The sequence below is a fragment of the Ceratosolen solmsi genome, unplaced genomic scaffold (genome assembly GCF_000503995.2).
Source record: "Ceratosolen solmsi marchali unplaced genomic scaffold, CerSol_1.0 scaffold10, whole genome shotgun sequence".
Taxonomy (NCBI): Eukaryota; Metazoa; Arthropoda; class Insecta; order Hymenoptera; family Agaonidae; genus Ceratosolen; species Ceratosolen solmsi.
In genome coordinates, this window is record NW_011948412.1 from 16,283,552 (window position 1) to 16,302,475 (window position 18,924).

General features: G+C 26.9%; 2 protein-coding genes across 2 annotated transcripts; one reads left to right on the forward strand and one right to left on the reverse strand.

Moving 5' to 3' along the window:
* Positions 1-486: 486 nt before the first annotated feature.
* On the forward strand, positions 487-2,033 carry LOC105360818 (serine/threonine-protein phosphatase 6 regulatory ankyrin repeat subunit A-like; the record flags this gene model as incomplete). The annotated part of the gene is made up of 1 exon (XM_011497822.1): positions 487-2,033. A coding segment is annotated over exon 1 (1,518 nt), but the record flags the coding sequence as incomplete, so codon positions are not given.
* Positions 2,034-3,964: 1,931 nt separating this feature from the next.
* On the reverse strand, positions 3,965-7,873 carry LOC105360829 (UDP-glucuronosyltransferase-like). Its single transcript, XM_011497831.1, has 5 exons — positions 7,441-7,873; positions 6,097-6,507; positions 5,134-5,365; positions 4,824-5,049; positions 3,965-4,285 (listed from the first exon to the last, which is right to left on the reverse strand). Exons 1-5 carry the CDS (start codon positions 7,861-7,863, stop codon positions 3,991-3,993), a joined length of 1,587 nt encoding a protein of 528 aa, XP_011496133.1. The 5' UTR covers positions 7,864-7,873; the 3' UTR covers positions 3,965-3,990.
* Between the last annotated feature and the right edge of the window lie 11,051 nt (positions 7,874-18,924).

Sequence of the window (18,924 nt, forward strand, 5' to 3'; positions counted from 1 at the left end):
AAATTTTTTTATTTACATAATTTTGAGAATTAATATTTATTCTTGGATTAGGTGACAAGTAAGTATAGTAGTTATTTTAGTGTAATATAATTTACGTGTTTTCATCAAATAATTTTCAGTTAAATTATAGTGGAAAAGTGGATGTATTTAAATACATTTGATAATGAATAATTTTTTCAAGTTTTAACTAAATAAATTCGAATAAATATATCCTTAATAGTACAATTCGCCATTGTTTCAGTAAATAGTTTTTTAAAATAAGTATGTAACACTAATTCACTAGTACAGTTGATTTTTTAATTTTCTATGTACAGAATTTTTTTTTATTATAGTATACAATGATTATCTTATATATTTAAAAAAAAATGTTAACAGTTTTTTATGTGAACTAATGAAATAAGATTGAACATTATGATTAATTAAAATATATTTAATGTATTTTGATTATACCTTATATTTACAAATATAAAATGCAGTGTAATTTTTTAATTTTTAATTTCATAGCATTATTAAATATGGATCAAGAAGATCATAGAATAGATCCAAAAGCAATTCCATTGTTATTTTCACTTAGCAAAATTGATATCAATCAGAAAACTAAAGATGGCGAAACTATGTTACATATTGCAATCAAAATGAGTGATATAGAAGTGGCGAATGTTCTGTTAAATGCTGGTGCAAATATTAATATAAAAGATAATGAAGGCAATACACCTCTTTCTTCTGCATTAGATTCTAGATCTGTAGAAATGGTTGACTTATTATTGAAATATAGTCCAGATTTTGACCTTGACATTATACGTGATAAATTTTATACAAGTTTACTTAGTTTTTCAATTGAAGATGAAATAATTGTTAAATCTATGGTTAACCATGGTTTTAGAGTAAAAAAAACTGATATTACCAATACAACGATGCTATGGATTTCTTTATTACATGGTCTTGAAGAAACTACAATCGACTTAGTAAGATATCATAAAATCTTTCTTATTAATGTTAAAATTTGGTATCGATCATTTTTATTACACAAGCAGCCATTTACTAAAAAGCAAGCAGAAATGATACGAATTATTAAACAAATAATGGATCTATTTATAGAATCAGAAGAAACTGATATTTCAGTTAATCATAATTTTAATCTGTTTAATCTACTATTATCAGAGCATGATATGGAATTAATGAATATTAATGTCATCAGTATGGGAGAAAGTTTTGATAATAATGAAGAATCAGATATAGTAGCTCTTACAACAGATGTTTTATTAGCATGTTATGATGGTGAGGACCCAGTGTGCGATGATAAGGGAAGAACAGGACTGCATTATGCTGCCAAAGTAGGTAATGTTGCAGTCATTCAAGCATTGCTAGATTTGCATTTAGATATTAATGCAGTAGACAATAATGGCAAAACACCTCTTAATTATATTTACGACAGAATAAATGAGTTTTCTGATTTTGATAATAACGACGAAGTTTTTAATAATGAAAAATATTGTGATGTAGATTTTAACTGTTGGTTTACTTTACTTGATTTAAAAATAGGAGCTGTATTACTTCTAAAACATGCCTCAAAATTAATAACAGCAAATTATTACATTACAAAAGAAAATTTAGAAATATTTCAATCACTTTTGATAATATTAAGTAGTGATACAGTAACTGCACAATATTATTTATCAATTTATATTTTTATTGAAAGGTGTGAAAACGAAATTAAACAAATGATGAATGAAAAATTAGTCGACATATCATACTATGACTTTTTAACTAAAAATTATAATCAAATTACATTATATACAAAAAGAAGAGGAGTAATCGAAGCTTTAAGTACAAGTAATGATGTTCTTAAAAAATTCAAAATATATGGTCCAATGTTACAGTACAGATTTTACAAAAGTTATATTAGAAGAGGTCTTGTTGAAAATGCTGAAATTATATTATTCGGAATTATGAAATGGCTGCAACTTTCATTAGTAGTAGTACGTGAAATATTGAGTAATTTAAACAACGATGAATTAATGTTAATTGTATTAAATGAATAGTAAACTTGTATATATATTATATTTATGAAAATAGTGATTTTCTGTAAATAATTGTAATGATGTATTTTTTTTAATGTCTAAAATATTTATTCATCATGAATTTTATTATGATCTCATAAAAATTTATATGCCTTTTTATATATCTATGTTAATAAATTTATTATTTTGTTTTATATAAAAAAAAATTTAAATTACACAAAATTAAAAAGATATTTTATATAAATAACATATTTTATTATTTGTATGTAAAGCATTAAATAGAAATATAGACTTACTAGTATAAAATCTTTAAATTCTTTAAAAATATATTTAAATTATTCTATTAGTAAGAAATTGATCTGAGTTTTATTAAAAAATTATAATATAAAAATATCTTGTAAAATTTCTTATAAAAATCTGATTTTTCCTAATAAAATATTTAATTACATTAAATAATTTTTATCAACTAATGTTGATTATTCGCTAAAATTCAATTATATGTTTAGCTTTTATTAAACCAAAGGTTAACTATTAAGAAAAAATCAAGCTATTATATGATTTATCAAGAATGTGGTCTTTGGAATGTTAGATAATTCATTAAAATAGAAATATTTTAATACATTTTTTTTAAAGTTTTTTTCTATCATATCAAACATCTTAAAAAATTAATTGCAATTTTGATCTTTCGAATTTTCTTCCAATTTATATCCTGTTAATAGGAAGCTTTAATTCCTTGAAAGTACGTTGTTTTGATATAATGTAGCTATCGATAAAAAGTTTGATCATTTATACTCATTAATTATAACATGATAAAAAATTAAATCAATATGTTTTAACAAAAATTTTCTAGCCACTATAAAAATACAATATGAAAATGCATATTTGCATTATTCGTTGTATATTTATATTTTTCTATATTTAGGCTTTATGAAAAAATATAATATTATGTTTCCTATTAATAAACATTTCATTACTCATAATATATTGATTAAATTAAATATTTGCAGTACTGTGAAATATGTATTAAAAAATATATTATTACGTTATGTGTTTAAGTAAAAGAAATTATAGATCTGAAATTTTTTATAAAAATATGAATATATATTTTTGTATTAAAAAATGTAATAAAACAATTTTTTAAATTAAATTATTATCTTTATATGCTTAAATATCTTATCAATAAATAAAAAATCATTCTTTACACAAGCATTTATAATAATATTTATAATTTCTGTACTTATCAAATGATTAAGTCTCTGATTTATATTGGAAACTGTTATTTATCACTAACGTTTGCACTTCATTTTATTATATTATATGTATATTTTTTAATACATAAATTTTCTACAAATACTCATTTTTTATTAATTGTTTTTTTTCTTTAGTTTTTGGAATATTAAAATTCAGTATTATATAAATAAAATTATGTAATTTCATTGTACAGACATATTTTATATCTCGTAAATAATTTGTATTATTTTATAAAATGTATTATTTGATAATAAATATTTCAATATGAAAAAATGATTTACTATTTTTATTTTTTAGTTTTGTAAAATTCTTAAAAATTTATATTTACAAAATAAATCCTTTTTAAAATATATTTTTAAATAAGTAATTATGTTTTTATATATCTTTAGGAGTATTTTTCCAATACACACACACACACACACACACACACACACACACACATATATATATATAGGAGAAATATCCCTAATGAAAATATTTTTATATATATAGTAACAATTTTATTTAAAAATATCTCTCTACCTATATATAAATGCAAACATACATGCAAACACACACACACACACACAAATATATATATATATAGAGAGAGAGAGAGACAGCGAGAGAAAGTTTATATTATAAATGATTGAAAATACAGATATATTATTTCTACCTTATTATTTTCAATATAATTAAATATTTGTATAGAAAATACATAATCTATAATTTATAACTGTTACTGAATCTTTTTGGATTTTATTAGACTAGAAGCTCGATTTTGATTAGAAGGGCAACATAATTTATATATTTTCTTAACTATAACTTGAAGAACGTACAAGAAAAAGAAAAGAACAAGCCAAATAAATGCGTAGATATCAAGAGAATTGGCTTTCCACCATTGCATCTCAACTAATGGTGATTGTATAGCTTTTTTTCCATGTCGACTTATATATTCTATCCAATATATTGCTGTATCTAATGGCTTAATTGGTCGATCTCTGAATAGTTTTGCTAATTTGTCCGAATTTTTTCTGTAACATTTTTTTAATATAATTGTAGCATAATTTATTTCAATAAGAAATACAATGCATAATGGAAAATAATAATTTTTTTAATAATAATAATAAGCATTTAAGTGGCTGAAATAGATTTTTATACTATTATTACTAGAACATACATTTATTAAAATAGATTGTTATAGCTGTTTGTAATATATTAATAGTGGCAGTGACAGTACACTAATAGTAAAATTTAAAAAAATGAATTAATCAATATTATTAATAAGAAATTATTTTACGAAAACAAGTTTTTTCTTTAAAAAAGTTTAGTAATTTTTTAATATTTTTGTGAAATTTTCACATTATGAATAGAAATAAAGATCATTGAACCTTATTTTCTATCAAGATATTTTATCTATCATTTATTTTATTAATTAAGTTTTTAATTACAAATAAACTAGTTTTATAAAGAATAAAAATTATTTATATATTTTTGAAGACTAGTTTAAATTATTACATCCTTTGAAAGTATTTAAATAATCATAGCGATCATTAACCTTATAATACTTACTTGTATATAGGATTGTGAAGGACTTCTTTTATCCCGGAAGTAAAACTCTCTTCAGTGATATTATGATGATCAATCAGTATTGAAATTCCATGATCAACATTACATTGTGCATTTATGTGTTGATCACCAAAAAGAGGAATGGTAATCATCGGAACAGCGAAATATATAGATTCTTGTACTCCCATTAGCCCTCCATGAGTAATGAATAGCTTAGTATTTTTATGCTCTGAATAATTTTGTTAAATACATTTTTTATTATTCATATATATATATATTGTAAAATTAAAATTTTTTATTATAATTTGCGTACTTAAAACTTGTTCTTGAGAAAACCATGTTTGAGTCATTACATTTGAAGGTAAACCTGGAGGTAGTTCATCAGGGTTGGCAATTTTCATAAGCACTCTAACAGGTGAAATATTTTTAAACGTCGTGTAAATTGCTTTCAAAACTGAATTTGGAAAAGTTTCTATTCTAACCATTGATCCAAATGAGAAATAAATACATCCACTTTTACTGTCATCTAACCATTTTTTAAGTTTCTAAAAGAATAAATAAATATTAAAAGCATAATATATAATAGAGTATTATATTAAATTTGGAAATACTTAATTTTTTTTAAACCTATTCGAAGTAAAACATAAATTATATTGGAAGTGAATAAAATAGCTTTAGAAGTTTGCAATTATAAAATTGATTTGTTTTGATGGATTGGATATATGGATATGAAAAATCTTATCAAATGGATTTGTCAATTAAAAATTGTTTGTTAGTGAAAACGTAAAATAAAATTATAAACAAAAACTTAGGATAAATTTTTTACACAATGCATTTTTCAATCAGCGTTTAATATCAATTTCAACAAATTTGTGAATATGTAGAATATGGATCATTACGTTTTAACACATTTCTAAAAACTTACTTGTTAATAAAAGAATTCTTAATTTTTTAATTTCTAGAGTAATATAATAAAAATTCCACGTTAAATGAAAAATTATTATTTTTCTAATATTTACGAAGAAATTACTGCAAATGCATATTATACTTTTAGACTTTAGAAAATTTGAAAAACAGAATTTTGTATAATTTTGTATAAAATTGTTTATATAATTTTTAAATATAATATATATCAATTGAATGAATATAAATGAATTTCAAATAATAATTTGTTTACGATAGAAATAACTCTAGTTTCTTTAATATAATATGAACATATAGTTTGATTAATATAATAATTGTTCCATTTATTTACATGACGTAGAAAAAAATTTACCTCTGTTAATTTTGTATCATCGTCCTTGATATGCAGGCCTGCAACTGGAACAATCGCCGGAGTATTTGCTCTGATCCCTTCGAGTGAAAAATGTGAATTGACCAGCAATAAATCTAAATCCTTTTGAATCTCGATTGTATCAGGATAACCAGGTCCAAAGTATTTTTCAATATATTTACTTTGACCAAGAATATGATACTGAATATATTGACTCATTAAAGTATTAAAAATAGTATTGCTTAATCGCTGCATAAAAGTCATTTGTAGAATGTTGGATCCAGATGTAAAAGTTGGCATGGAGGGATTACCAAATGATTTATGGTACCAATCTAATATTGTTGTTGACATTATACCTACCATTGGAATATTTAAATAACGCCCCCAAGCAAAATGACAATTGAATAAGAATGCCTGTAAAAAGGTTTAAAATATTATTTTAAAATTAATAATAATTTATTGCATATTATTGTAAACAATTTTTTATTTATATATTTTTTAATTTCTATGTATACTTATTCAAATTTGTTAACGTTTCTCTACATTGTATAAAAGTAAAGGTTCAAAATAAAAAATTGGATTTCTTATTTGAAATGTTAATATATATATATATATATATATATATATTTTTTTTTTTTAATTTAATGTAATAATAAAATTATTGAAGGAAAATGAACCAGAAACGTAATTGATATTTATTCAATACTGTTTTAAACTTCAACATGTTTTATTTGCGTTTATATTGTTTTTGATTTTTCGTCATAACAAATATTTGTCTTTCATTATAACAAAATCGAATAGATTAAGTAATTGAAATGAAATGGAAGACATCATTCTGTAATATGAATATTAGCCTTCAAACGATTATAAGTAATAAGTTTTAGTTTAAGAAATCTATCCCATTAGCAAAAATATGAGGTAATTTATACGAGCAACTCAATATATAAACAAATAGCTTCCACATTTTATTTCCATTCCATAGCGATAGGATTTCATTCGTCTATTTATAATTTATAGTCCCTTCGATCAGCGAAAGTTCACCAATTTAATAATCGTGTACTTCCTGCTTATTAAAAATTCATTATAACATCGATGAAAAATGATTGAAATAATTAAAAAGAGGAGCTCATATAAATTTCTATTGAAAGATATCTTCATTATCATATGACAGAAATTTCAAGAAATTATTTATAAAGCGATAAATTTGATTTTCACATTGATTTTCATTAATTAATTACTTTATTATTGCAGTCAAGACATACTGCATCGCTTTGTGAAATTATATGACTACATATTATATGTTCCAATTATATATACATTTTTATGAAGATATAAAGTAATATTTACCTCAACGATGATAATGTCGTATGGTGGATTTCGAGGCGGATTTTTCAAAAGATTTTGAAAAACGGGATGGCTCATAAGCTCACATATGTTAGTACCAACGGCGTTCATCATATTTGGTACATTTAGAGACTGGTATTGTAACATATCATTATAAGTCATATTGTTTTGTATAATACGTAAACTTCCATCAAGACTAAAATCTTTATAATTGGGTATGGATTTTTTTAATGGAAAATGACTGTAGACATCAATTTGATGGCCTTTTTCAGCTAAACCCTTCGCCAAACGTTCGAACATTATAAAATGACTTTTTCCATTTAACGGAAATATACCGAGTATCTTTAAATTGTTAGTCGGTTGACTGTAGCAAGTAAGTAGTACAGCCCCAAATATTATTCTCATTAGTTCTTTTGTTTCAAACATGTTTGTAAATCTGCATGGATAAAAAATTTACTTATACTTCATATCTGTTAAACTTGTACAAATATTTAAGTAGTTTTTGATATAAATTAAAATTATTGAAGTATCTAACAATACATTTGAGATATTTTTTAAAGTGAGATTCAAGCGTAGCTGGTCATTTATTTATAAAAATTATGTACGAAGGAAATTAATTATCTAACATGACGATATAACTTTTTTTGCTTTACATCTCGTATATACTTATTATCAGAGTTTTTAAAAGATGAACCATCATTAATGACTGCCTTAATAAAGTTTTATATAATCAAGTTTTATTATAGTTTTTTTTGTATAGATTACGTTTGTCCGAGTTTTGGAGTTTTGGAATATCACTTTTCATTACTTGCAACAAGATAGATGCTTTTTATAGACAAGAAGAATATATTTTTTAATAAAATTAAATAAATATATTATAAAGAATATCTGTCTTAAAAAAAATTATGATCTAAATAAAATATTTATCGCCCCGTGTTAATTTTCATTATGTAATTCATATTTTGTATTGGAATACTTTAGATTATTTAAATTTAAATTATCTTGCACGAAACATTTTACTTCGAAAAATTTTTAATTTCTTAGATTTTCAGAATTTGATATTTAAAAATCGAAAAATTTTCAAAAATTTTAAGAGAAAGTCTCAAATTAAATTTATAACTGTTTAGATAATTGAGTTATTTAATTCAAATTTCGTATAATAATTTTTTTGTTCTACAGCTTAATATTGTGGAGGAGTGAATGAGTGGGTGATAAGTGAGTGCATGAGTGTGTAGTTGTGGGTATTTTTATCTCTCAATAAAGCAGCAAATACTTGTCTTGAAATGTAAGTAATGTTAATTGAACGACATTTTCAGTAAAGCCTAATAACATCAATCAATAATAAAATAATATATGACAGAAACGAACGTAATTCATGAAACAAAATAAAGTATAAAAAAAATAGCATCGAACAAAAAAATGCTATAATAATCGTAAAGCACTTGTAAGTCACCAGTTTTTAAATAAATTTTAACCATTTATGTAAATAGTATTTTAAACTATTATATATTTTCATCTAAATAAAAATATTTAGATTGTATTTTTAAATATAATAACGTACTTATACGACGCACGGTAGAAGAGCAAAATTATCTTATTAAATCTAAATGTATATAACTTATTGTAACATATCTGAATAGTTAAAATATAACTTTGATGTGTAATCTTTTATGTTAAAAAAGTTGTGAATATAAATAAGAACATAATAATGACTTAGGTCTCCTTTATGCTTCAACTTAATTATGTTGATGTAAACGAATAAGATTTATTTAAATACTTAAAATGAACGTGTATTTTATAGTTAATACGAAATTTCGTAAGCAAACTGTATTTATTCACTATTATTAAGTGAAAATATATTATTAATCGTTTAATAGCGATTTTTTTGTATTAATATTAAACAACTCAATATTTTAAATTAATTTAAATAATTTTCTTTATCTGATTTTATTTGCTTTGAAATTATCTTTGATAAAATAATAACGATTATGACATTCTTTCCATTAGCTTGGTATTATTTTGATTAGTTTCATGATCCAATAGTAGTATTAATGGTAAATAATAAAATATATAAATATTATAAGATATTATTCTAATACTACAGTTTTTAAAATAAATTTAATATTTGAATTTGTTGTTACTCAATGCATCGACATTGAATATTTAAAAATTTTAAGCTAAAACTTTATATTTTTAATAAATAATATTATTAGATATAATCAATAAATGTATATATATATATATATATATATATATGTATATTTATTTATTTATTTATTATTATGTTAAAATTTCATTACTTTAAGCTAATTATTTCACTTACCGATTCTTAAATAATATCCGAAAAGCACGTACAATATAATGTAAAAGTAAACCCAAACTGACGCTTATAGCAAAGTGGAATCATCATGTCACATGCTTTTTAGAGTATCTGACGCAAATGTACATTCTTGAAAATACATTCTTATATAATTTTACTTAATATAGTAATATTTCAAATAAAATAGGGCTTAATTCATCAAGCCCGAATCAAGCGATTTTATAAATATTTAATATGAAATTTACTCTAATACATGAATTTATTCCTTAATTTTTAAAATATGTTATATAATAAATGTGAAATAAGCAATGTGTGATAAACATGAAATTTTTATGCCTTTATGTAATTAAATATCAAATACAAAATCTCATTGATATAAACAATAATTTTGAATGACAATCAGAAATGAAAAGTATAAAAAATAATTCTAGAATGCAATTAACAGACAAGAAAAATGAAATAATTGCGTCCTGGCTATTGAAAATTCTAAATATTCACTGCATTGACTGGCGCCATCTCACGATTTTTTTATTAATTATAGTTATTTTTATTTATTCTTCTTACTACCGATTCGAATACAATTTGAAAAGAACAAATATAAATTATCGTTTGAATGATTTCGGTAGATATAAAACAAGGTTAGTAAATCATATTACAAAAATGACGAGACTTCATATTTATACTTAATGAACTAATTATTTCCTCATTTAATTTTAATGAAAATTATAATAAAATGCTGAGACATATTTATTCAAATTTTCCTGTATTTATTAATTATTGATTTTGAAGTGAAAAAGTCAAATACTCAAGAAATTACATTACTCTTTACGTATACAGTTTTTGTTTTGTTAATATTAAATATTATACATTCATTCAACCTTAAATAGGACGTGACGATGCATTTACAAATTTTTAAGCATATATACAACTTTTAAAAACAAATACGTATAGTTCTATTGTACAGTACTTATTTGTAAAACAAAATTATCATAAGTTGAAATTGATATTTACCTTTTAAATATGTTTTAATTTCCGAATAGAATACTAATTTCTATAATAGACTCTAATTCTTTTAAAAATCTTTTATCATTCTCTAGAAATTTATTAGTAAGTAAGGTAATATATATACGTGGCGTGTGTGTGTGTGTGCATGCGTGTGGGGGCGTCTTCGACCGCGCGCTTATGTGATGTGTAATTTTTTCATTAAACTATAAAATATTGAACGACACTCATTCATAATACCAATGATAAGACTAACTGTTAGTAGTTTAATTATTTCTGGAATGATTTTAAATAAATAAAAAATAAATTCTTATTTTATTTTCGAAATATAAAATATTAAATTATTCTTTAATACACTTTGAGTTTCCATTTAATTAAAAATTTCATAAATATTTAGTATGTTATAATGCAAAGAAATATGCACTAATAGCTTTAAAGATATATTAAGATAAAGATAAAATTATTACGAGCCGATAAAAATATTTGTCAAGGCATTATTTTTTATTTTAAAATATTTCCCAACTCACCCATTATGATTAGTTTACGTCTTTTAATTTCAGTGACTTAGTCATGTTATATAACTCACCACAAACATATTAAAATAATCGAAAAACAAGTGCAAGTATATTTCCGCGAATAGTTTTTGCATATCTCTAAAAAAGATTTCGGCACCAAACCCAATTATTTAGATCAAGACTGCATTGATGTATCAACTGGTTCTTATGAATTTAATTATAAATTGCTTGGTACTTAGTATTATAAAGGGCTGTGTGTTAATAAATTCTATAACATACTGTATGCTTACGCAAGTTAGAACGAACAAACGTTAAAATTAGAAGCCATTGATCAAATATTAAAATAAATTTGTAATAATAGATAATTGCTAGATGTATAACTTATAATAATTTTATATTATTAATGTCCTATATTAATAATTCATTGTTTTATCGACTAGATGTTCATCAGAATCCACATTATTAGATTACTAATTTAAATAATTTAAATTGTAATTAAATGATTAAGTTCTTGATTATAATCGAGATAGTGTTCGAAAAGAATCTTTAAATATGTTTATAAATACAATTTAATATATTCCCTATCATTTAATGAACAATTTATTTATTTGTGTATATGAAGTTAACATTTAATATTAAATGATTCTGTTGGTAATTAATATATAGAAAAATATTATATATGAAATAATATAGATATAAAGGTTAATTTATCACTTAAATTTGCCATTTCTGTCTTTACCTAACCTGAACTAATAATCTGAAATAAGATGAACATTTTCATTCTCCTATTAATTTAAAAATTGCTTTGCAAACTAATAAAATAATTATTTTTAATATTATAATCTTATGATTAATAATATTAATTTGATTGTCGATTGTTAATGTTACATATACTCCAAATTCTATTAATAAATGTATATACTATAAAATTAAAAATTTAATTAATATTTCAAACGGTAATGTTATATGTAACTTAGTTCTTTACAGATTAAGATATTTATAATATAATTTGAACATACTTACGGTTACACGAATTTTTGAACCACTTAATTCGCTTTTCAAAACCTGAGATAACGATGTGAGCGCAAATTTTGTTGGTGAATATACATTTAAATTTAAATTGTCTATTTTAAAATGTTGATAATAGGTACATTATGTCCTGCAACGCTAATGAATTAATCTTTTTAGTTTTAGTGCAATAAATTGTTTCATATATATTATTAAAAGCGTTGAAATTATTTTTATTACTTTATTTATCATATGTTAAACAAATTTATAACTTAACTTTATTGACAACTGATGCAGACTTTTCTTTACAAATTTCTAAAACTTTTTGAAATTATTTTTTCAAAATATATACCCAAGCTGTATAATTTATAGAAATATGTGTACATATTTACAGTACATGGTTTTTCAATATAATGTATATTACATATTTATAAACATTCGATTACTTTTATAGAATTCAATAAGGTTAGCTAATTTGCTAAAAGCTGTTAAGTTATACAGTTCTGATTGGTCCTGCAAATGCTCAAGTGGTGGGTTTCCAAACAGTTGTAATACAAGTGTTGTCTATTTACTAAACCCCTTCTTCCGGCTATCGGCATTTCCTTAAATGTTGGGCATGCTGGAAACCAATGCTCATTGTGGCAGCAGTTGCATGTTTTGTTATCCCGGTTACTTTCTTGAGAGCTCTTTGAATCAGTGTTTACGGATGACTGATAGACATTCACCGATTTTTTTTTCGGTGACTGAGACTGGAATGGGCCCTTTGAATCCCTAGGTTCCTCTATATTTTCTAATGCTGTTACTTGTGACATTAAAAAAGTTGTTCAAATTTAGGATAAGATGTAGAGTTGCCAAGTGACCGTTCCCACTGTACTCATGTTTGGTGATCAATTTGTCTCGTGACTTGATGAACTGTCTAATAAATACAATCCTTGTACTAAGTCATTTGCATCACTCACCAATTCTTCAACTTAATGAGCTGTACTTTTCACTGTTGGTGAAGAGACTTGGAGTTTTTGCAGTTGGGGTTTTTTTTAGCCAATCGAGAGTTATCATATCTTTCTGTCAATTTTTTCCATGCTATTTTAAGGGAGGTATTTTGTTGTAATAAATCCGAAATAATTTTGCTGCTGAGCCTCCAAGTGATGTTTTGAGGTAATGTAGTTTTTGTACATCATTGAGCTTACTGCTTTTTAGGATTATCGATTGGAATAGATCCCGGAACATTGGTCATGCTAAATAGTTGCTTGAAAATTTTGGAATTGGAACGTCTGGAAGACGTGAAGGCCATAATGGGATATTACAACTGATTCAAGAATTTCCAATTGACGTTGCTATGCAGAAATATTGCAGGACACTCGAAAATAAGAGAATTCGCGGAATCAATGTTTACAAACACAAAAGGTAGAAGCCTTATACTTCTCCCAATGTTCAAATTCTTGGAAAATGCTCCAATACCGAATACTGTCAATATTTAATATATGCCCTTCGTCATTTTCTTTCATAATTTTTATGAAGATTAGTTCTTCTCCGAAGATTAGTTACTCACCACTTCTATGTGTACTGCGGATGTGGTTAGGCACATAAACACACAGATCCAACCCTTATAAGTTTTGGCTCCTCGTCCCTTCCAGGTCTTTATTGTCAATGCGCCAGCATAATCAACACCAGTGTGGGTAAATGGTCGTGAGGGTGTTACTCGCGCGAAGGGTAGTTGACCCATCAACTGGTGGGCGAGAGTTCCTCTTTGCTTGGCACAGGTGACGCATCTTAGTATGTGTTTTTTATCTCTGGTCGTCCTTCCATTATCCAGTACAGTTGACGCATGTTCGCTAGCGTGATTTGGGTACCTTCGAGCAGTGTTTTGAGGTGTGCTTGTTCAATGATGAGGTTGGTGACTTGTGAGAGTTTTAGGAGGATGGCTGGGTATTTATTGTCCTCTGTCAGTGAAGTATTCATTAGTCTTCCACCAACTCTGATGATATCTTGTGCATCGATGTAGGCGGTGAGTCGATGGAATGGTTATGAGGAGGGGGGGGGATTTGGCTTGGGATTTCATTAATCTTATTTCATGGGCGAAGTATGTTTCTTGTGTCAGTCTTATCCACTGAATTCTTGTTTGCTCCATCTCCGCGGGTGTGAGATGACCCTTTGCGGTCTGTCCCCCCTGCAGGCATGCAATGAATATGCTTGGACGAGCTTCTTGAATATATTGTTTATCCCCATCTGTTGGTTGTGTTGGCCATGAATCTGGTGTAATCATCCATGGTGGTCCAGTCCATCATAATGGATGGACCTTCAGTTGCTGAGTTGTTAGTCCTCTGGAGGCGTAGTCTGCTGGGTTTGATGTTCCTGGCACATATCTCTATTGTTCTTCGGAGGTAAGTTTTGAGCCTAGGTGACTCTATTGCAGACGAATTCCTTCCATCGTGACGGGTTGAGATTTAATCCACGTTAGCGTTACTCGAGAGTCAGTCCACAAATGCGTAGCACTTACCTTCATACCTAGTGTGGTCTTGATATGAGCCATGAGTTTTGACAATAGTAGCGCAGCTGTTAATTTCAGTTTTGGGATTGTAAGTTTTTTGAGCGGTGCTACCTTAGTTTTTGAGCACATGAATGCAACATTCGTGCCTTTGTTGTTGTTGTGAGTGGTAATGTATAATAACTGCGGCGATTGCAAGTTGAGTCTGCGAAGCCATGTAATTCTATAACGGATGAAGTTTCTGTTTTTATCCATCAAGGTTTTGTTATTTCATTCATCTTTGTTACGTCCCATCTCATCGCGTGCCATCGGTTGATGACTTCGTTGAGCAGTGGATCGTCCCATCTGATAGTGTGTAGCCATAATTACTGGAGCAGTATTTTTGCTCTTATTACTACTATGTGGGTACTAGGTGAACCCAATGATGTTGAAAATGTAAAATGTCTTCGTGAGGCCTCCATTGCAATCCAAGGATCTTTGTAGTGTGGTCGCGGAAAGTTATTGATTGTTCTGGATTCTGGTATGCTCTGATGGCGGTGAGAACTTCCTGTCTCGTAGAGGCCATTTTGCCAATGAAAAACCACCCACCATGCAGAGGTCCCGCAGTTGTATCGCTGTTTTTACGAGTTGCTGTGGGGTGTCTGCACCACCAAAAATGTCGTCAACGTATCTCCCGTACTTCAGAGATGGTAGTGCCAGTGGATATTTATCTCCTGCATCCTTTATGAGTTGGAATATCGTTCTCACTGCTAGGAAAGGAGCAGCCTTTGTACCATAAGTAATTGTTGTTGGTTGATATATTACTTCATGGCCTTGCTCATCCATCCATAGAATTCGTTGTAAATCCCAATCATCTTGATGAACATTTATCTGTCTATACATTTTAGTGATGTCCGTGGAGAACATGTATCGGTGTCTGCGTATCCAGATGAGTACGTCTATGATGGCTGGGTTCAGATTAGCTCCCGTGTGCATTATATTGTTTAGTGAGTGTCCCGACGTTGAAGGGATTGATCCGTTGAATACCACTCTCAGTTTCATAAAGAACAAAAATAATAATATACCTTGCACGAATTCCTTCAGACGAGTTCGACTTTCACGGATATTACTGACACTTGTTTCACTTGAATAATTCAACAAGACTGTTTTCTTCTCCGTTCGTTGCTTCTTAAATACGATTGCGTATATTTAGTGTTATAATTTCTTGGGGGCTATAGTCAATTCTCTGGAAGCAAGCTTTGATGAATTCCAGTGAATTTTTGTAACATATAATTCAAATATTGCGCCTTAATCTAAATGTGATTTATCGGAATCGTATTTTAACAAACAATAAATTCTTATTTTTTGTTGGGTAGTTCAATCCTGAACACTCATTACTCTGCAATAAGAAGCTAGTAAGCCAATAGTGAAGCCACAATCATTTATAACCATTTAAGTGCGCTATAGTTAAGCAGTCAAGAGTGCTGATTGCACTACAAGAGTGAATATTAAATAAGAAGCGCACCAGCAACGCACTCATCACAGAATTAGGTAAGATAATGAATTTCTGTGAATTTAATTGAAAGAGAAACCAAATGTTGAAAGCACGTACGCGCCAGCCTCGTACGGCACTGATGCTGCGAATGCACCAGCCACGATAGGCACTATACGATGGCAAAGCTCCCGCGAATGGCTGAAGGTGTGCGAAGGGACACCAGATACATGGGCAGTTAGTTGAGTGAATCAAGAAGAGTCGTGCTAACTACTGTTTCCTCTCTCGGATCTCCTGACGAAGCGCTGCGCTTTCGGCATGCGCCTCCTGCAAGACGAGTCTTCCACTTCATACTCCGGACGAGGCATTGCGTTTTCTGTATGCAATTCTGCAAGTGCCTACTGCAAAGGATATTGCACTGTAGTTATTTGTTTCAAGGGAGCTACGACAATCCACCTATCAGAGTCCAAAGACGAATCAACGATTAGTCTTTGTAAGTAGTATCGACTACAATACTTATACATATATTGAGATTCAGAGTATTACATCGACAAGCACTAAGGACGAAGAAGCGACTCTTAAAATGACAGTGCGGAATAAATTCCAGTACGCGTCGTCAAGTTTCGCACCCGCCAAGGGCATCCCACTTCGTAATCCTCACCTTAGTTAAAATCAAAACCCAGCGCAAGTGTCGACAATCCAGTTTCGCGCCACTTTGCGATATCTTTCAATCATAAAGCTGAATTCATAACCTCAACCACACGCGTGCTCGTTCAAAAGGCGCTAGTGTCGATGAACGAAACTTCGCGCCATTCGACATTCATTATCAACAATCAAGCTGCATAGATTATTGTACAATTGTCTCCGCAACACATCACTTCAATCCAAGAATTTAGTTCTACAAGTAATAATAGTAATACTAGTCAACCGTGTCATTAATAAATAACAGAATAAATAGCATATACTTCAGCCATATCTTTATTGTATTATTATAATATCCCTTCCACTTGTGACCTGTCATCGCTATCACACAACACGCGTGGTCTCTGAGTTGTCAACGGCATCAAATTGAATCCGTCGAACCTGCCTTGATAAAACAAATCGGAACGACGAGTTGCATTTTGTACAGTATATTTATTAAAATATATTTTTATGCGTATATGAAAAATGAACAAATATGCAAGCTGATTTGGTCATTGGAATTGACGTTGAAATGTAAACAAATTTGAAAATGGTAAATTATGTTAATGAAATTGAAAGAAATCTTGTAATTGAAGTGAATATGTACTATATTTATTTGTTTCTTTATTAGATTTGTGACATAAGCAATCCCAGTTCTACTTTATATTTAAATTTACAAGATCACTAGTTTGACTGCAACAAAATTGCATTCAAGGTACTACCCTGAGTATTATAATCCATTTATTTTGTTTATATATATCCAACAAATTACCCTGAACATCAAACCCCTGAGAGTAAATTAAAATATTTTTTATCTCGTATTTTTATCTTTAAAATTAATCCAACGCTTATGGTTTATTTATCACAAGCAGCGTTGCATAACTGACTAATTAATAATACATTTTGTATAAACAGGTCACTATATTTTTATTAACTTCCTACACAGCTACCATATATATTTTGATATTATTACTGCATAAAGTCAAATGTGTTTTTATGCTGAGAATTATCAATGATTAATATTTACATTGTATAATCTCTTTATAGTTTTTCATTGTCCAAATATGTATAATTACTTAGCTATTGCTTGGTATACAATTTTTTTTTTATTTTATTAAATTACTTAACATTAAAATATTTTTCCACTTTATTGTTATCTGTTATTTTAATTATCAGAAGGAACCAAATAATATAATCTTGTATATTTAGCGTATCTATTAATTATTTTTTATTAATTAATATTTTAAAAAGTGTATTTTTATTTTGTATACATTTCCATTCAATGTTTAGGATTATCGTAAACATCTATGAATAATTTAATAGTCAATCGGTGGAATATTTTTAGTTAATATAAGATAATAAAATGAAAATAAAGATAATAAAAATGAATGCAACAATTTTAACTGCAATATATTGTTATTATAATTATATACTTTTCATAATTAATTCAAATTATATTAAAAAAACTGCCATATACAGTTTTTTAGTCTTTCTTTCCTAATTTTACCGATATAATTCGCTCAAATTTTAACACATGATTGTTATTCAATTATTTGCAAAAACTATCGCATATGATATTTATTTAAAAAATCTTATTTATAAATCAACGATTGTAAATTACTATGCGTTTTTAAATTGTTTATGAATGTCCTATTGAAAATAGATATCATCGGTTGTCTTTTTAGGTATTTTAAAAGATTCATACAAGAGTTAAATAAACTCATAATACGTTAACAATTTTTCATATATTTAATAATATAGGCTCATATTTAATCATCACAATTAGTTTTAAAGGATATTTTATATTTAATTAAATGTTTACAGATTGATACTTTTATAACTCTATTATTTTATATTACTTAATTTTAAATTTTGAAAGCTTCTAAATTAAATAATTAAAAGAATCTATAAATTCTTGTTTATTCAGTTTTCTTTTGTTTTAATATAATCCAGAGCTTGACATAATATATATATATATATATATATATGTGTGTGTGTGTGTGTG

Coding starts and splice junctions, on each gene's coding strand:
- LOC105360829 (XM_011497831.1), bottom strand. CDS start 7,863: ATGTTTGAAACAAAAGAACTAATGAGAATAATATTTGGGGCTGTACTA. Junction 6,508..7,440: donor ACGACATTATCATCGTTGAG/GTAAATATTACT, acceptor ACCTTTTTACAG/GCATTCTTATTCAATTGTCA. Junction 5,050..5,133: donor TTCTCAAGAACAAGTTTTAA/GTACGCAAATTA, acceptor AAAATTATTCAG/AGCATAAAAATACTAAGCTA.